Source organism: Triturus cristatus, chromosome 7 (assembly GCF_964204655.1).
Source record: "Triturus cristatus chromosome 7, aTriCri1.1, whole genome shotgun sequence".
NCBI classification, from domain to species: Eukaryota; Metazoa; Chordata; class Amphibia; order Caudata; family Salamandridae; genus Triturus; species Triturus cristatus.
Window position 1 is genome coordinate 27,103,354 of NC_140590.1, and position 16,958 is coordinate 27,120,311.

The 16,958-nt window shown below is 42.0% G+C and overlaps 1 protein-coding gene across 3 annotated transcripts in view; it reads left to right on the plus strand.

Moving 5' to 3' along the window:
* The window catches only part of LOC146808724 (cell adhesion molecule CEACAM18-like), a 383,945-nt gene that overhangs the window by 179,805 nt on the left and 187,182 nt on the right, over window positions 1-16,958 (plus strand). For all 3 annotated transcript variants that reach the window (XM_085614227.1, XM_085614226.1, XM_085614228.1), the window contains exon 2: window positions 113-463. In XM_085614227.1, coding sequence (XP_085470353.1) covers window positions 113-463 — 351 coding nt within the window. The remainder of the gene's footprint in view (window positions 1-112; window positions 464-16,958) is intronic.

A 16,958-nucleotide genomic window follows, 5' to 3' on the forward strand; every position in this document is an offset into this window, starting at 1 on the left:
AACAGGCTCCTTTCCCATTGATAGAAAGGCAAGAGTGGCATCTGTGGTTGAGTATGTTTACAAATGTAAAATGATGCTTTTAAACCCTATTTTCTCCCCTTCTTTCTTTCAGTCTGTCTCGGTGTCTGTGTCCAGCCGGCCTCAGCTCAGGGGGAAGCTTCAGAAGTGATTGCTGCCACACTGGGAGAGGCGGCCGCCCTCCCTGCCCCGTTCGTTGCAAATCCATTCTCGTATTCCTGGTACAGAGGGGCAAGAGTGGCCAATCTACAGATGATCTGCTGTTACTTTGTGTCGCCACCAGCACAGATCACTGGCCCCCAATACACGGGCCGGGAGTCTTGTCCATCAGACGGATCTTTGGTGATCAGAGACCTGCTGGCGAACTGCACCGGAAATTACACCGTGATTGTGCAACCGAAGGATGCCATTCCGGCACAAGCCATCAAAGTGCTGAGGGTCATCGGTAAGTGCTTGACCTCTGCCCTGGGAGTCGACGAGGGGAGGATTATATATCACATTTGACCTTTCTTTATCCAGGCCCTTTCTGTAACATATGGGCAGCTTGAACTGGTCCATTTGATCATTGAGATGCTACATGACCCTCTCACGTGACGTCATTCTGTGCATCGGTGACATCAGTTCTGGCGTAGGTTTAACTTGCAGTGCCATGAAACGCATATCAAGGCGCACAGATATTTATATAACACCTTTTAATGTTTAATTATATGTTAAGAAGGTTATAGGACCTCAATCCGAATGAAAACCTCATAACCATCTAGTCCCAAACAAGACCTTTAAACGCATCGTGTCAGGGGTGTGTAAGAGAACGTGTAGAACACATGTACAGGATTGATGAACGAGTTACACAGGTAGCTTCCTGGAGGTGTACTCCATTAGCTCTGACGTCAGAATGAAGGGCGGGGCAACACTCCCATAATGCAGGCTATTAAACTATTACTTTTATTTCTTTTGTTTAAATAGAGCTCATTTGTATGCTAATTCATCTGCATACGCGTCGAAGAATGTTCCCTTTTTCCTCTTAGTTGAACCCACTGCATACACGCATACATCCTGGCGAGAAACCAATGCTTTGAAGGTGGGGTTGGGGGTATTTGGGGCTGCCCTGCTGGCTTTATGCTGGGCAGAATGCCTCTGCACTGCGCACAGGTTTGAAAATACTGAACAAGAGACGCAGACACATCTTTGTGGCAGACTTTCAGTTTAGTTGCTCGCTAATCATTATTTTATCTGACTGCTCGCTATTTTCATTCCAAGATAGGTGAACGTAATTAAGTATAATTATAAAATCTTCTTTGAACTACAAACTGAAACCAACAAATACAACAAGAAAACCCAATGAAAGAATGTTAATTCTGTCTTCCTAAATGAGTTTTAAAACAAAAATAGACAGGATAGTAGTTTTAAAAATACACAGTGTTGGGACGGAAAAACCCCTCTGTGTGGTAAGAGATGCACCACCCTGTCCAGAGTGACCCAGCTGTACTGATGTGTGGATCCCTAATGCAGATTTTTTGATATAGGCAAACCCGGATCATGCATGTGCTCAATGATGACTCTACTATACTTTACTCCACTCTATGACCCTCCACTCTATGACCCTCCACTTTATGACTCTCCACTCTACGACCGCCCACACCAAGACCATCCACTCCACTCTACGACCCTCCACTCCATACCACTCTGCGCCACTCTATGACCCTCCACTCTATGCCACTACACTCTGTCACTCTACACAATTCCCTCTGTGCTACTCCACACCATTTTACTCCACTCTATGACACTCCACTCTACAACACTCTACTCTATGCCACTCCACTGTATGACACTGTTCTCCGCTCTATGCCACTTTACTGTATGACACGATTCTCCACTCTATTCCATTACTCTACATAACACCAGTCTACTCTATGCCCCTCTTTTCTTTGCGCTTCCACACTACCCCCTCCACTCTACACCCCTCCATTACACTTTATTCCACTCTACGTCACTTTACTCTGTGCCACTTTACTCCACTCTGTTCCACTTCACTCTAAGCCGCTCAACTCTATGATATTCCACTCTACGGCACTCTATGCCACTCTACTCCACTCAATGCCACTCCACTCTATGACACTCTACACAGCTCCCTCTACCCCACTTTACTTCAGTAGACGCAACTCCACTCTATTCTACAACACACTACTCCACTCCTTCACTCTATGCCACTCCACTGTAGGCCACTTCTCTCTACGACACTATACTCCACTCAACAACACTCTTCTCTAATCTACTCGACTCTATTCCATGATACTCCACCCTTCAAAACTTCACTCCCCTCTACACCACTCTCAAGAGAAGGTGGGGGTAGTGAAATATTATCCCTATTTGGGGAAAAATATGTCTGTGAGTTTGTCCATTAGACATAGTTCGTCTAATGCCTTGTTACAAGCTAATGGTTTAGGAGCATTTTGCAATGCAGTGTGTAGTAGTCATTTCATACATTTTCTTTCAATATATATATGGTAAAAAATCTCTTCACCCTTCTGTATACCATAAATCAATCAACATGGCGAAGTGGGATTTTCTAGGGAAAATGGAATGCCAAATTGTGCGTAAGTTTGTTGCAGGGATTCTGCACATACACAGAACTATGCGCAGGAAACCAGGACCTGGGTGTATAGTGGTGTACCAAAAAAACCCACTTCAGTACCTAGAACCCCAATCCAGCTAGCGATAGTGTTTCATTCGTTCTCCGTACTACAGCAAAGCTACCAATAATTAGACAACCTAGAACAAGCCACTCAGTTCCTCTCAGGAGTAGTGGGAACCAGAACACTCTTTCGTTCACACACTCAGACTAGTCCACAACTTGAGTAATCAGAGACACTGTCTAGTTTAAAATGTTTATTTTATCTAACGTGCTCTATAATGCAGTACAAGAGCGAATACTAGCAGCAAAATGCATAAAAACAATATAATCGGCATTGTTACAATTCCATAAAACACAAACAGGGATATCATGTTATAATGACAGTGGAACAATGACTACAGCGCCTTACCACCCTCCCCGTGCTAGGAGCTAGTTAATTATAATATTAGAAGACCTCTGGGCTTTGTCAGGGGTACTCTATACCTCCGAGTCTAGATGCAAAGGTTTACATCTCCGGACAAGCACAGGTCTTCTGTTCAGGAAAGATTTCTCCAACTAACTAAACGTGCATCCTGTGCAATATTAAAAGTCGCTGAAATTCAGTAGTGCAGCTGTGTTCTTTGTTGTCCATTATAGAGAACGGGGTAACCCAAAAATAGTCAAGGACCTGGGTAAAGTTCGATACAAATGACAATGGTCCTGGACATCATGTTCAAGGTCAGAAAACAACATCCTTGTTAATCTGCTTTGGTCAGTCCCACACACATTAGACACAACAAAGATCACTCAATGATTATAATTCAGCATTTTTTAAAAATGAATAATTACTCAACATAGAAAATGCAAACAACGACCAACATTCTGGATCACCATATATTTATTTAAATCAATTGGTGGGACCCAGGCAGTATTCAATACAAATAACAATTTGAAAAAGGGGTTGCTCCAGATGGAGACGTGCAGAAAGGCAGGGTGCTCGAGAGTGAAGTGATAAGAAGAGATATTTCAACAGAAATACATAAGGAATTTTGATAAGTCAAAAGCAAAAACAAAAAGGGGACTGGTTGTAAATCTCCGTCCTTGAGTAACCTGGCCACAATATATAATCACAAAAGTTCTGTATCAGTTTCGACTAGAAATCAAATCTAGGGTGGCACGTGGAAGATAAGGCTCAGGGTCCAGGCTGAATAAAATGGGCGTCGACGTTTCGATCCGACTTGTAGCCAAAAAGGGGCAAGTTATTCCTCGGCCATGCGGATCTTCATCAGGACAGGACGGAGCAACCCGTCGTTTAAGGGTAAGAACTGAAGACTGTGGTTCCTTTAATGAATCCGACAGAGTAGATAAGTTAATCCAGCATCATCTTGAGGATTGATAGTAATGGAAAAACCGGTGGCTTCAAATTAATTGTTGCGATTCAATACCAGCTTGAGGGTTAATTTATAATGGATAGGCCCCAGTGGCGTCAAGGTAATTGATGCGATTCAGTGCCAGTATTGTTAAATCAAACGTACTCCGGGGGTTGAATACACGCGCGCTTCCAATCCGCGACCGTCTCCAGGCTTGTGAGAAACCCTCAAGCTGGTATTGAATCGCAACAATTAATTTGAAGCCACCGTTTTTTCCATTATTATCAATCCTCAAGATGACGCTGGATTAATTTATCTACTCTGTCGGATTCATTAAAGGAACCACAGTCTTCAGTTCTTACCCTTAAACGACGGGTTGCTCCGTCCTGTCCTGATGAAGATCCGCATGGCCAAGGAATAACTTGCCCCTTTTTGGCTACAAGTCGGATCGAAACGTCGACGTCCTTTTAACTCAGCCTGGACCCTGAGCCTTATCTTCCACGTGCCACCCTAGATTTGATTTCTAGTCGAAACTGATACAAAACTTTTGTGATTATATATTGTGGCCAGGTTACTCAAGGACGGTGATTTACAACCAGTCCCCTTTTTGTTTTCGCTTTTGACTTATCAAAATTCTTTATGTATTTCTGTTGAAATATCTCTTCTTATCACTTCACTCTCGAGCACCCTGCCTTTCTGCACGTCTCCATCTGGAGCAACCCCTTTTTCAAATTGTTATTTGTATTGAATACTGCCTGGGTCCCACCAATTGCTTTAAATAAATATATGGTGATCCAGAATGTTGGTCGTTGTTTGCATTTTCTATGTTGAGTAATTATTCATTTTAAAAAAATGCTAAATTATAATCATTGAGTGTTCTTTGTTGTGTCTAATGTGCGTGGGACTGACCAAAGCAGATTAACAAGGATGTTGTTTTCTGACCTTGAACATTATGTGCAAACGAGAAGTACAGAGCACAGCAAGATGTGTGAAAGGCAGAACAAAAGGCAGGGGCCAATATGTCTCTGCTAACAAAATGTCATAGGAAGAAGTCAGATTTTCCCGAAAAATCCCTTTGACTACACGTTGTATATCACCTTCAATCAGAAGTACAATTTCATATACTCTGTCAGGGGGAGCCACTCGAGTGTCAGCAGTTTCAACTGTAATGAAAGTCTCAGTTGCTTTTGCCTCCAGAAAACACGCAAGCAAAGTATTTACGAAAACCTTGCCATGTAGTAACGTGTGCAAAAGCGGCAGAATGGCGGCCAAAGATTGTACGGAGTGATGCTAACTTAGCAAAGTCTGTTGTTAATCTCATATCTTCACTACAAGTTATGCAGCTTTAATTTGTTGTTCCCGGTGTCTCCTCTAAGAGTAGAATTAGGTTTAACAAGTACTCTCATGCAGGGCCTGGTTGATGTGATCTGGTGGTGATACTAGCCTATAAAGGGTAAGGCAAATTCACTAAAGGGCTTTACGGGCAAGGACACTTTTGAATTCAGACATAGCACACCATAATATTTGGGGGGATTTTAATTATGTGGAAAATCTATTTGAATTAAAGTTGGACTCTCTGGATTGCTTTTCATCTATTCAACTCAATGGCTTACTAAGTCAATGGTTAGATGTAAAATACTGCTAATATAGGAGAAAATTGCTATTGAATCTAATTTAGCCATTTAACCCCAATGGGTCAGTCATTAATCTACCCTCTGCTGCCTGCCCTTATGTGGTGATCCATACTGGAGTTACCCCTTCGGTTAGGATGAGGAGGAAACACATGAGGAACTTTATAACCACGTTTTGGACTGGCTTTTGGACACAGGGGCTTTTACCTTTCTTTTGCTAATGACATTGTATTAATGCAAAGGATTGGATGAATTGGTTCCAGACCGGCTTAAAGCAGAAGGAATTATGTCATTATAAACGTTAGGACCCCTTATTCGGTGCAACGTTTGTTGTTTGGGAGCTTGAGTAAAGCTGTTGCCAGGAGTAATATAATTCTAGTACCTCTAGGCTATTTTTTAAACCTTGCCCTTCCCATCTGTTGCCTCATAATCCTCAGCCATGTAAGGTTCATGCAATGGCAATAATAGTGAAGTGATGCGTTATCTGTGTCTTGTGTCTTGCATACCCTTTCTTCTTGTAATGTGGATTAATTCAGTATACCTGTAGCAAATAGCTTTAACTTTTTATTCAATGTTGATCGACTTTCTGATGCCCCCTCAGTCCCTGCCCCCACTGACATAACTGAGGGAAATGTTGCTTTGGCTTAGAAGATATGCACTCAAAAGGTTCTTCCCCTTCATTGGGAGAAATTCCTCCTGTTGATAATTCTGAGCTGAATACTATCCTGTCGAAGGGTCCTTTGCTCAGAGGCTGTAAATCCTATTCGCGGTTTCAAGAAACATGGGGTACTACTCCTATTTTGTGCACTGGATTCTAGTCCTGCAACCCCTTCTGCCTGTGACAGGGCTAAGGTTGGTCTCTCTGTTTGGATCCATTTGAATCTTAATGTTGAGGTTACCCTCTTGGACATTGGGAGCCCTGCCTTTCAAACACTAATTATTAAAGATACCCTGAGTTATTTTTATTTCTATCTGGTAAACTTGTATAATAATGATTTTGTGAATTCTGCGCTCGCCTAAGAAGAAGGAGATCGCTGCGACAACGTGCATAGGCTGTACAATCTGCATCCTTGGTCTGAGTTTAACTACTGCCATTATCGCTACTGTAATATGGGTAGTGGAGGAAGTAATGCCCGGAGCCTTCTCACCTAACATTACTGTTACATCACTTGCTGCAAAAGAGCACCATCATTTTGCCGCCACATGGACAGGAATACCGGCAAAATCTGAGAAACAATTAATTTCTTCAAATGTTGCATCAGACACACCAGCTAAGCAATGCTACTAACTGTTGGGTTTGTGGCAAGATTCCTCTTCATCAGAACATAAAAGGAATCCCGTTGTCACCGCTGCCATTCTCTCACAAATGACTCATGCCCAGCTTGGTTCAAACTTCTATATGCTTCTAAAGAACAAAGTCTGTTACCCCAATGAAGATGGGAACCCACAAGCAAAATGGGCTGCTTTAGAAATGGAAGAATATAGTAAAGGAAGTGCAGCAATAAACTATGTGTATCCAAATTCTAGGTCGGCTAAAGGAAATGGACCCCTTTTATCTGTTGCCATGACCACTGGCCCCCTTTTTGTACAACGTATAGGCGATGTGCCAGTGGGCCACAGTAACTGTACTACAGTGTTGCAGATGTCTACGAGAGGCCGAAGCAGCTTCCTTGCATCATGTCACTCTTATTTTGTTTTGGAACTAAGGCATACTACTTCCTACATCCAGGCTGGTCTGGTACCTGTTACATAGCCTTCCTTCTACCACCTGTGTTTTTAGCTCCCCCAACCTACCATCAAGATTTGCAATTGTTCAATCACCATGCTGGTAGTAGGGGAAAACGTGCAATCGATGACTCTGTAGTCGGCCAGAGAGGGACCACATGGGAACAATATAGACTTTAACAGAGGATTCTTCTTCTTTGTTGGCCCAGTACAGAACAGTAAGCTGGTCCGTCGCCTCACCCGTACAATGGAAGCAGTGATCAATTAGACAACTCCAGCCTTAGGGAACGTGACAGAAGAACAAGCATCAATACATGGTTATTTTGCAGAATAGACTTGTTCTAGATGTTATTCTGGCTGATCGAGGTGGAGTATGCCGTATCATCGGATCCAGCTGTAGTGTCTTCACATGTACTTCCACTTGTACTACTAGTCTACCATCTAAAACAAATGTCCAAAATGTAAATGCTCGTTTAGCAATAGACCGAGCAGTCAGCAATATGACGTTAATTGATATACATGATGTTTTTCGTACCCCTTTTGAAGCATAAGAAAATGTCTTAGCTTATGCTAAAAAGGTAGTCTGTGGAAATGTGTAATATTTTACTTAGCATAAGCGACAGCCATTTTGGCTGTGGTGTCCATTTTGTTTCCTTCGTAATTCTCCTGTCCTCTGCTGCTTGTATTTTCATTCTGCTTGTGTTATCTGTTTCAGTTGACTTCCTGACTCAGCTAAAGCAATGTACGTGCTGAGGGTTTGTAGCTGCCAGTGCACCTGGTCTCAGATGTTAAATGTCGACCATTTACTGCTGCCATAAGCATTCCTTCTCTCCCTCCCACTTTGCTGACCACGTAGTTATTCATCTGCCCTTGTTTGCTGATAACTATTTCTAAAACTTGTTCTTCCTATTTCTGTTCACATGCTTACATTGCAGAAAACCGTTATAAAAGGACGATGGTTTGTGAATTCAGTGTACAACCTCCTGCAGCACTCTAGAGTGCGGTGTAGACATGGTCCCACTCATGAGTGACTAATAAACTTGTTATTTATTCCAACTCCAGTGCTGATCTCTATTTTGTTGGTCTCTGGACCTGTGGACAAGAGGGTGACCCTGCACCAATGTGCCTTTTTTTAGGCACATTTCCACAGATAGATTGATCAGCATCTGGCTACTTCATCGATTTTGATACTTTCTCTCTGGATCCGACTGAACTTGAGTTAATGCCACCGCCTGCTCCCCACAAGAAAATAATTCATGAATTCTACCTTTGGCTGAAAAAGACTTTGGGGCTGATTTACTTAGCCCCTTGCGTCACTTTAACATGGTAAAAGTGACGCAAAAGTGGCACAAGCTGCTTGTAAATCTGCCCCTTTGTTTTTCCTTAGCTACAGCTCTGGATAACAATTGGTGTACTGTTTCTGGTCCTTCGATTGGTATAGTGACTGTCTTTTTCTTGCTCCTAAATGAACATCATCTTGCAAAATGCTCTCCAGTACAACATGTAAACTTGGTCTTGAAACCGCACACATCTTCACACCAAAAGAGACCTGTCCTCCCTGAACATTACAGCAGTTCCAATTCCAGATGGAATAGTTTGGGATAGAGTTTCTTATGATGTGTATGGTCCAACTGAACTTTTGAAGATACCACACTTGTTTAAAATTGTTCTTAATGATATCATTACTTCAAGTACTCTTTCTGATGATTGGGACTTTGAAACTGTGCATACTATGTTATCTGATTTAGAACAGTCTGCTGCATTTTCTAATGATGAATTGTGTGATGGTACACATCTAATTTTGATGACCCATTCTGTTACCAACACTATTGTCACAATTGTTTTGAACAAAGCAAGTATTTCACGTAATGTTTTCGCTTACCATCAATGGGAACATTCCCCAACGCCGCCGTAAGGTTGTTCTACAGTATTTGTACAAAAGTTTGCTTATTTTTCTAGGTTTAACATCTCAGGCCCAGCCTCTTATTACTACACACTTGCATAAACATGTGCAAAGAAAAATAATCTCACTAATACCAAGCTGATATACTCTGCTTCTTTCATTTCCCAACTGTCTTTACATGGTTACGACTTTTGGAGGGACACAGACACAAAATCTGTCTGGGGAACTAAATATTGGTAGGTTCAGGGAACTGAGGCTTTATTTAGAGCATGCCTCATAACCACATCAGATAATTTTCTTGAACAAAACTGGGCAACAAACTTCCTATCTTGGGTTTTCCAAGGTAAAGGACAAAATTACACACCTAGTGAGGATACATTAGATGCCATGTTAAAATGTAGTTCTAACAATTAATCAGACCCCAATTGGAAGGTATGGTTGGTTTGGTCTATCGAGACAAATAGGTGTCATTCAAGATTCAAGGGTACCACTGAAGGGTTTAGTATCCATAGGCCTGACCCACGCTATGTACAATCTTAACACTCAGGTGGTGACATCATACAGTCTTGGGAAGTTATGCCTAGAGTGGATAAATTCCTCAACACTGTCTGAGGTGAAACAACACTTGACTCTTCTCCAAGACGACATGGATCTTAGGGATTTTTCATTAGGTCCCCAGAAGCCATGTCAGAAATTATTCTTATATGCTGTTTACAAGGAAGTATGGAAGATCTCTCAACAGGAGGCTGCTGAGAGATTGCATGAGGTTGATATGGTTCACCTAGAAAAGGCTTTGTCTGTGGCAGACAATGGTTTGACCACACTGTCATCCCTGATTTGTTCACTGGTCAACATTATGTCTTCTGCCATTGATATAATAGAACAGGATTTGTCTATTCTTCAACATGGGCAATCGCAGTTGCGAAACCTTCAATTATTTAGCTGGACGCTACAATCACTGCGTTCTGGCCACGTGCCCTGACCTTACATCATCAGTACAAATCTGTTTTCCTCATACAATCTAACGGAAAGACAGATGGCAATGGCACAAAGGGATGCAAAATATACAATGATACACATTGAAAAATTGGACCAATTACCTTTTACTGCGGCTGAGTCACCCTAGCTGTGTTACACTGCCGGTCACGACATTCCAATTTCAATACTGTCTACAGTACCACCAGGTAGGCAGATATGAAGCACTGGGTGAAGGGTACATACGTGAGTACTGGGAATTACCGTACAGATATAGATGCATGAAAGAGGACCCTGAAGTATTTCTCAGCGGCTCAAACTGTGAAAGTGCTTTACGTGGGTCTCTAGTTTGCAAGGAGATTTCGCTTCACGGAGCTTGCAATGTTTCTGTTGCTAACTTATCCCGTTGTTTGAAGCGATCCCCAGCTGCCGTGATTCATCCAGTGTTCGAATTGCTGTCGAATGGGAGTTATTTGATGCTAAATGATCAAGGTTGTTGTGGGATGGCACCAGGCGGGGAACAACCTTTACAACGCAACTTTTACAACGCACTGCCATTACAACGAAACTGTTACAACGCAAGTGGATTTACAACGCATGCCATTACAACGCAAGTCTTTACATCGACTTGCGCTAGATGGCGTGCTAACATTACAAATAGTGTAGTTTACTATCCCAACACCTTCCCTACTGTTAAGTGGACTGGAGTTGGAATAGTACATTACACTTTTCTAATGTTAGCACGCCATCTAGCGCAAGTCGATGTAAAGACTTGCGTTGTAATGGCATGCGTTGTAAATCCACTTGCGTTGTAACAGTTTCATTGCAACAGCACGCGTTGTAACGTCATACATCCCACCAGGCATCACATATCTAGTCACAGTAAGTTCCAGGGTCACTTGTTGTATGCAAGCATTGTTTCCACCGACCCACACAGTCAGGGAGATGACGTTATGGCCTTCATTGAATGTTTCCTTTATACGGTTTGACTCTCAGAGCAGACTGAAAGCCATGCTTTTTCAGAAGGATGTGACCTTAACCTCAGCCCAGGAGACAGGTTGCAAGGTCTTCATCTGAGATACAAGCTCTAGTCCGTACGAACTTCCCGTTCCATATCGGGGAAATGGTTCATTGTATCTTTAACATGTTTCATACGAGGGGATCGTGCACCTATTTAAGAGCATGGATGCTGGACTATTAAGCACCTTTCAGGCAATCTTCAGAGTTATTCCAACCATTATACACTCTGAATTTGTAAGCGTGTTTGAGGGCTGCCACGGATCCTCCTACTTGTAGTGGGTATTCTGGTTTTAATTTTCCTGCTACGCAATGGATGGCTCAACTCTATGAGAGATGGAAAAAGCACTCCTGGTGCGACGTTGCCGTAATCGCATGGCATTCCATCTGGGCGCACCTTGGCTTCGGGAGCTAAGTGAGCATTGGTTCCTCTTATTTAGACCAGTCTGGGTAGACTGCATCTTGCCTATTCTCCGCTGCCTATTCTGCGGATACAAATGCGTGTTGGACCTGTGTCTGACACATCCATTGGTTGCGCCACCTGACTTAGCCAGAATCATTAAGAGCCATGGGTTGAATCTCACATCATATGCCGACGATACGCAGCTGGTGCTGGCTGTACATAATGATGGCAATAAAGCAGCTGAAAAATTTCAATATGGCCTACTGGGCATTAGCAACTGGATGACTAATAATTGCCTCAAACTAAATTCTGATAAAACAGAAATCATGATTTTTGGTAAACTAGCCCCAGCCTGGTCTTCTACCTGGTGGCCCTCGTCTCTTGGCCCCCCTCCCCCCCCCAGTCACCACGGTCAGAAACCTAGGAGTCATATTTGATGACAGACTCACTTTTCTCCCTCATGCCAACTCAGTAGTCTCAGCCGCCTTCTACAAGTTGCGGATGATAAAGAAAATCCTTCCTTTCCTCCCCCTAACGTCTGGCAAAACTCTCATTAGCACCTTAATCATGTCAACCATTGACTATTGTAACGGGCTTCTTTTAAATGCCCAAAGTAAGGTCATTCACAAATTACAAACAATCCAGAACGCAGCCGCAAGGCTACTCTCAGGAACCCCAAAATATAAGCCAATTTCACAGGTGATACAAAAATACCACTGGCTCCCAGTGAGGAATCGGATTAAATTTAAGGCCTTGTGTATTGCGTATAAAACTTCACGCAACACTGGACCTCATTTCCTGATCAAAGACCTGGCAGCCTATACTCCGACCCGGGCGCTTCGCTCCTCTACGTCATCCTTGTTCACGGTACTTCGGACCAAAACGGCCGCCTGGGGCGATAAACGTTTCATTGTCGCAGCAGCCAGACTTTGGAACTCGCTCCCCCTTAATATCAGAACCTCTCAGTCTCTACTCTCATTCAGAAAAATGACCAAAATGTGGCTATTTGCACAATAGTCCTTGGAGTTGGTTTCATGCTGTTCTCCTTAGCGCCGAGACACCTATGGGTATTTGTGCGCTTTATAAATTTTATAAACATAAACATAGATGTATTACTGGATCCCTTAAAGGCCCACGTCTTAGTGTCCTCATTGTGTATTCCCATGTTGATGAATGCATTCTTAGAGCCTCCACAGGATGCTTCAGCTCCTGCTGAATCGGACAATGGCTCTACAAGAGGATCACAAGTGCCAAGTGTTCCTTCAGCTGCTGCTGTGGAAACCGAAGATCACCTTTGCTCCATTGACTTGATTCAAGAGGTGTTATAAGGACCGTCGTCTGCGGATGCAAACGACAGCAATGTTGCTTCCCACACAGGACAAGTAAACATTGGCTCTCCATTTGATGGGAACAATTCATCCTTTTTCCAAAATAAGCTCAATTGGAATTCAACAACTTCATTTTGTTTAAAAAACTGCTCTCACTGAGCACCATGGCTTTCGGAATACTCAGTCTGCCGGAACATATATTGACTTTTTTAGTGGAGTAGTTGAGCTTCTTGAAAACTTTTTTAGCATAGTTTTTACACATACCATGTTTTTAAAAGCTTTTTACAAAATGTTTTTTTGTTTTTAAACAGGCATATTTTTAACACTGATTAACATTATCTTCCTTTGGATGAGGAGTGGGTGCTATAAGCCCCAAGGTTTGCCTGACTCAAAAACGGTGGACTTTGATTTTTTTATTTATTGGTTAATAATTGAATTGTTTTTTCCTGCAGTGGTGATAATTTGATCCACTGGAATCACATCATTGTTCATTCTGTCTGCATCCTTCTGACTCACAAAAGTGAATCACAAAAGTGAAAGTGCATGTTGCCCCAACTATTCTGCTATGAAGTCTGGGACCAATTTTGATTGGCTGTAGACAGGTGAGTGAGATTGGCTGTAACAGCAGTTTGTATCAACATTTTTGTATAACTTTTGAGCAAACTCAATTGGTGTCTGTGTTTTATACCGTTTGGATTTCCTGTTTGGCATCTAGTAACACGCATTTGCAATGCAATTGCGAGAGTTAGAACTATTGGCTTTGTAAATGAAAATGTATTTTACCTATGTGTTTTGGTTTGCAGTGCAGTGGCCTTTGGGCCCTTATAAGTGTTTAGTGAATCACTTTCCAGCGTAACAAAAGAAACAAATACATAAAAAAGATACGCAGGATCTTACCTTGTGCAATTTAATGGGGGGAGATAGCAGAGAGAGAAGCAACAGAAAACCAGAGAGAGACAGAACCAGGAAGAAGAGAGTGCAAGAGACACATTGCACATTTCTGGAACTGCAGTTAGAGATCTCTGGAAGTGATACCCAATACACATGCAAACTGATCCTCTGCGAGGAGGTGGGGGATCAGAGGGAGATAGAGAGAGAGATGACAGAAAACAAAGGAGGAATATAGCAAGGAGGAAGAGAGTGCAGGAGACACACTGCACATGTCTGGAGCTGCAGTTAGAGATCTCTGCAAGTGATACCAAATACGTGGGCAAATTGATCCCCTGCGAGGAGGTGGGGTATCAGAGGAAAGGAGAGACTGAAATAAAGATAAGTAGAGACTGCACAACTGTGATAGTGCCCCCACAATCCACGTCCTGCTCCTTGCAGGGTTAGGTGAGACAGCAGAACAGAGAGAGAGAGAGAGAGAGGGCTCGGGAAGAGACAGCAGAGAGAGGATAGGAAGACAGCAAGGGCATGCAATGAGCTGTAGTGAGATATCTCTCAGTGACACACAGTCCTACAGCAAGTTGATCCATGGTGTTTGGGGGGGAGTGGAGACTACAGACAATTTCAAGAGGGCAGGCCAGTGTGGCATCATTGCGTACAACCCTGCTGTCTGTTGTGGCCATATGAATTGATAGTGGATTTGTGTCTTGGTTTGCCAATGAGAGTGTCTTCTGACCTGAATGTACTGTTGGCTCCCTTTGATGCCCATTTGACTACTTGTCCCCAGTGTATACCACTTCTGCTAAATGCTTTTTTTGGAGCATTTGGAAATTCATCCAGTCCAACTGCTATGGCTTTTGAAATGCATCAGCATGGAATCCTTCCCTCTGCGGATGCAATGGTAACAGGCTGGGAACATGCATGCTCAATTGACTTGTGGGGACCTCCACCATTGGTACCTCCTACTGCATTTGCTGGCACCATCAACGATGCGTCGACCATTGATTACACAGAGTTGTAATTGGGCTCAGTGGGTGGGGGCGGGCGGGGATGGTGAGACCAGTTTGCTGATCTCATGAAACTTTCAGATGACTCAAGCTAACTAGATATATTTTATCCATACCGATTTTTTTACTTGACATTCATTTCAGTGTGCTGAAACTGCAACAAAACCATACCTTCATCAGCTAAAACCTGACATGCTTATTTGCTATCTGATTTCCTACTAGTTTACCATGTTTTGTGGTTCAGAAGGCTGAACACAATCACTAGATTTAGAAGGCAAATTGTAAGGATTTGCTATTTAGCAGTTGCTCTTGGATGCCGTCCATTTAAAAAAATATATATATTTTTATTTTGAATGTAGTGTACAAAACATTTAATAATGCTTCTTCCATAAAATCCACAACTTACTTATAAGAACCAAGATACATACTATAAATGATAAATACAATAGACATAAATAACTGCGTATTTCAGCAAACTTGATTATTCCCATCATTTCCGTTCTTTCCATATTCTATTTAATTTAACTATAGAACCAACTCTCCCTGCATACATGGTTTCCCGATAACATTTTTTATTAATTTCCTTTATCCATTGGAAGAGAGTTGGAATTATTGCAGATTTCCAATTAGCCAAAATTAATGATCTTGCTACCAGAGCAGCGATAAAATTAATTGGCGTTGAGATAGTGTTAAGAAACTCCGAGCTTCAGCTAAACCTAAAAGAGCTGTGGAAGCCTTGAGGGGGAGATAGACTACCAATATTCTTCTTACTTCTGAAAAAACATTTCCCCAGAAGCTTGCAATCTTAGTACAAGTAAATCCCACATGTAGCCAGTCTCCTAGGACCTGATGACATCTAAAACAACGAGGATTGACTGCAGGATGAATTTTATGAAGTTTGGCCCGAGTAAAATAAATCTGCCATTTGCTAAAAAAGGCCATCCTCCTTAAGTTAGCTGCTCTTACTGCTTTGCAGCTAATTTTATTAAAAATGCGCCATTGCTGAAGGTTAAGACAGCAGTCTATTGATTGAAAAAAAGAATCCAAATGGGATAGGACTATTTGATCGTTCTGGGTAGATTTGTGCAGTTTGTACTAATTCTCAATTCCTCAAGATTTCAGTATAAAATGAGCTTTACTTAATAATAACCCTTTGGAATTATCCAAGTTCCTCAACCCCCAAGCTGAACTTATTTATCTGGAAGTGGCTAAAAAAAAGAGACGTTTTGATATTACTATTCAGTGACCTAGTTTCCTGCCAGGTTCTAAATCTACCATTTAAAAAAAGGTCCTGAACCTTGGAGAATCCGAATTTAGACCAGAAATCACAAGTCCAAGTGGACACGTACAGTCCCAAGGGGACGCATTCCACTAATCTCAACCGTAACCGAAGAATATCAAATGTCTCCCAAATCCTCTTGAATTGAGAAGCCACTATTTTAGGAAATTTGTATTGAGATCTCTTTGGAGGCTTAGGAATTCGTAAAAAAGGTGCTAAAGCAATCTCCATTTTCCCCAGCATTAACTCAAGAAAAAGATTTGCAGAAGACATTTCTTCCAAGCTGTTATAATTTAACCAGTTGATCAGTGAAGCTTGATAGTATAATCGTAAGTAGGGAACGCAAGGCCCCCATCTATAACTTCTAGTTGCAAGGTTTCTAACTTTAATCTAGGTTTCTTACCCTGCCAAATAAAAGATCTCAATTCTGAATTAACTTGCTCAAAAAAGGATTGAGGTACTCTAACCATCAAATTAGAAAATAAGAACAATGGGAGTATATTCATTTTGAAGAGCTACTCTGCCCATAATTGTAAGAGGGAGAGCCTTCCATTGAGAAAGAAAAATTCACATTTAATTAAATGCAGGGATAAAGTTGAGCGAAAACAGATCTTCCAAGTACGATGAGACAAATATTCCCAGATACCTTATAGAGTGGGACCTAAGATATTGTCCCTGCGTCGAAAGAGGTAAGTCAGCTGGTGAACAGTTAAAAAAAAGTGCCTCTGATTTTGCTTGATTGATTTTATAGCCCCAAATAACTGTGAATTTGCTTATTTTAGCCAAAGCGATTCTGATATTGT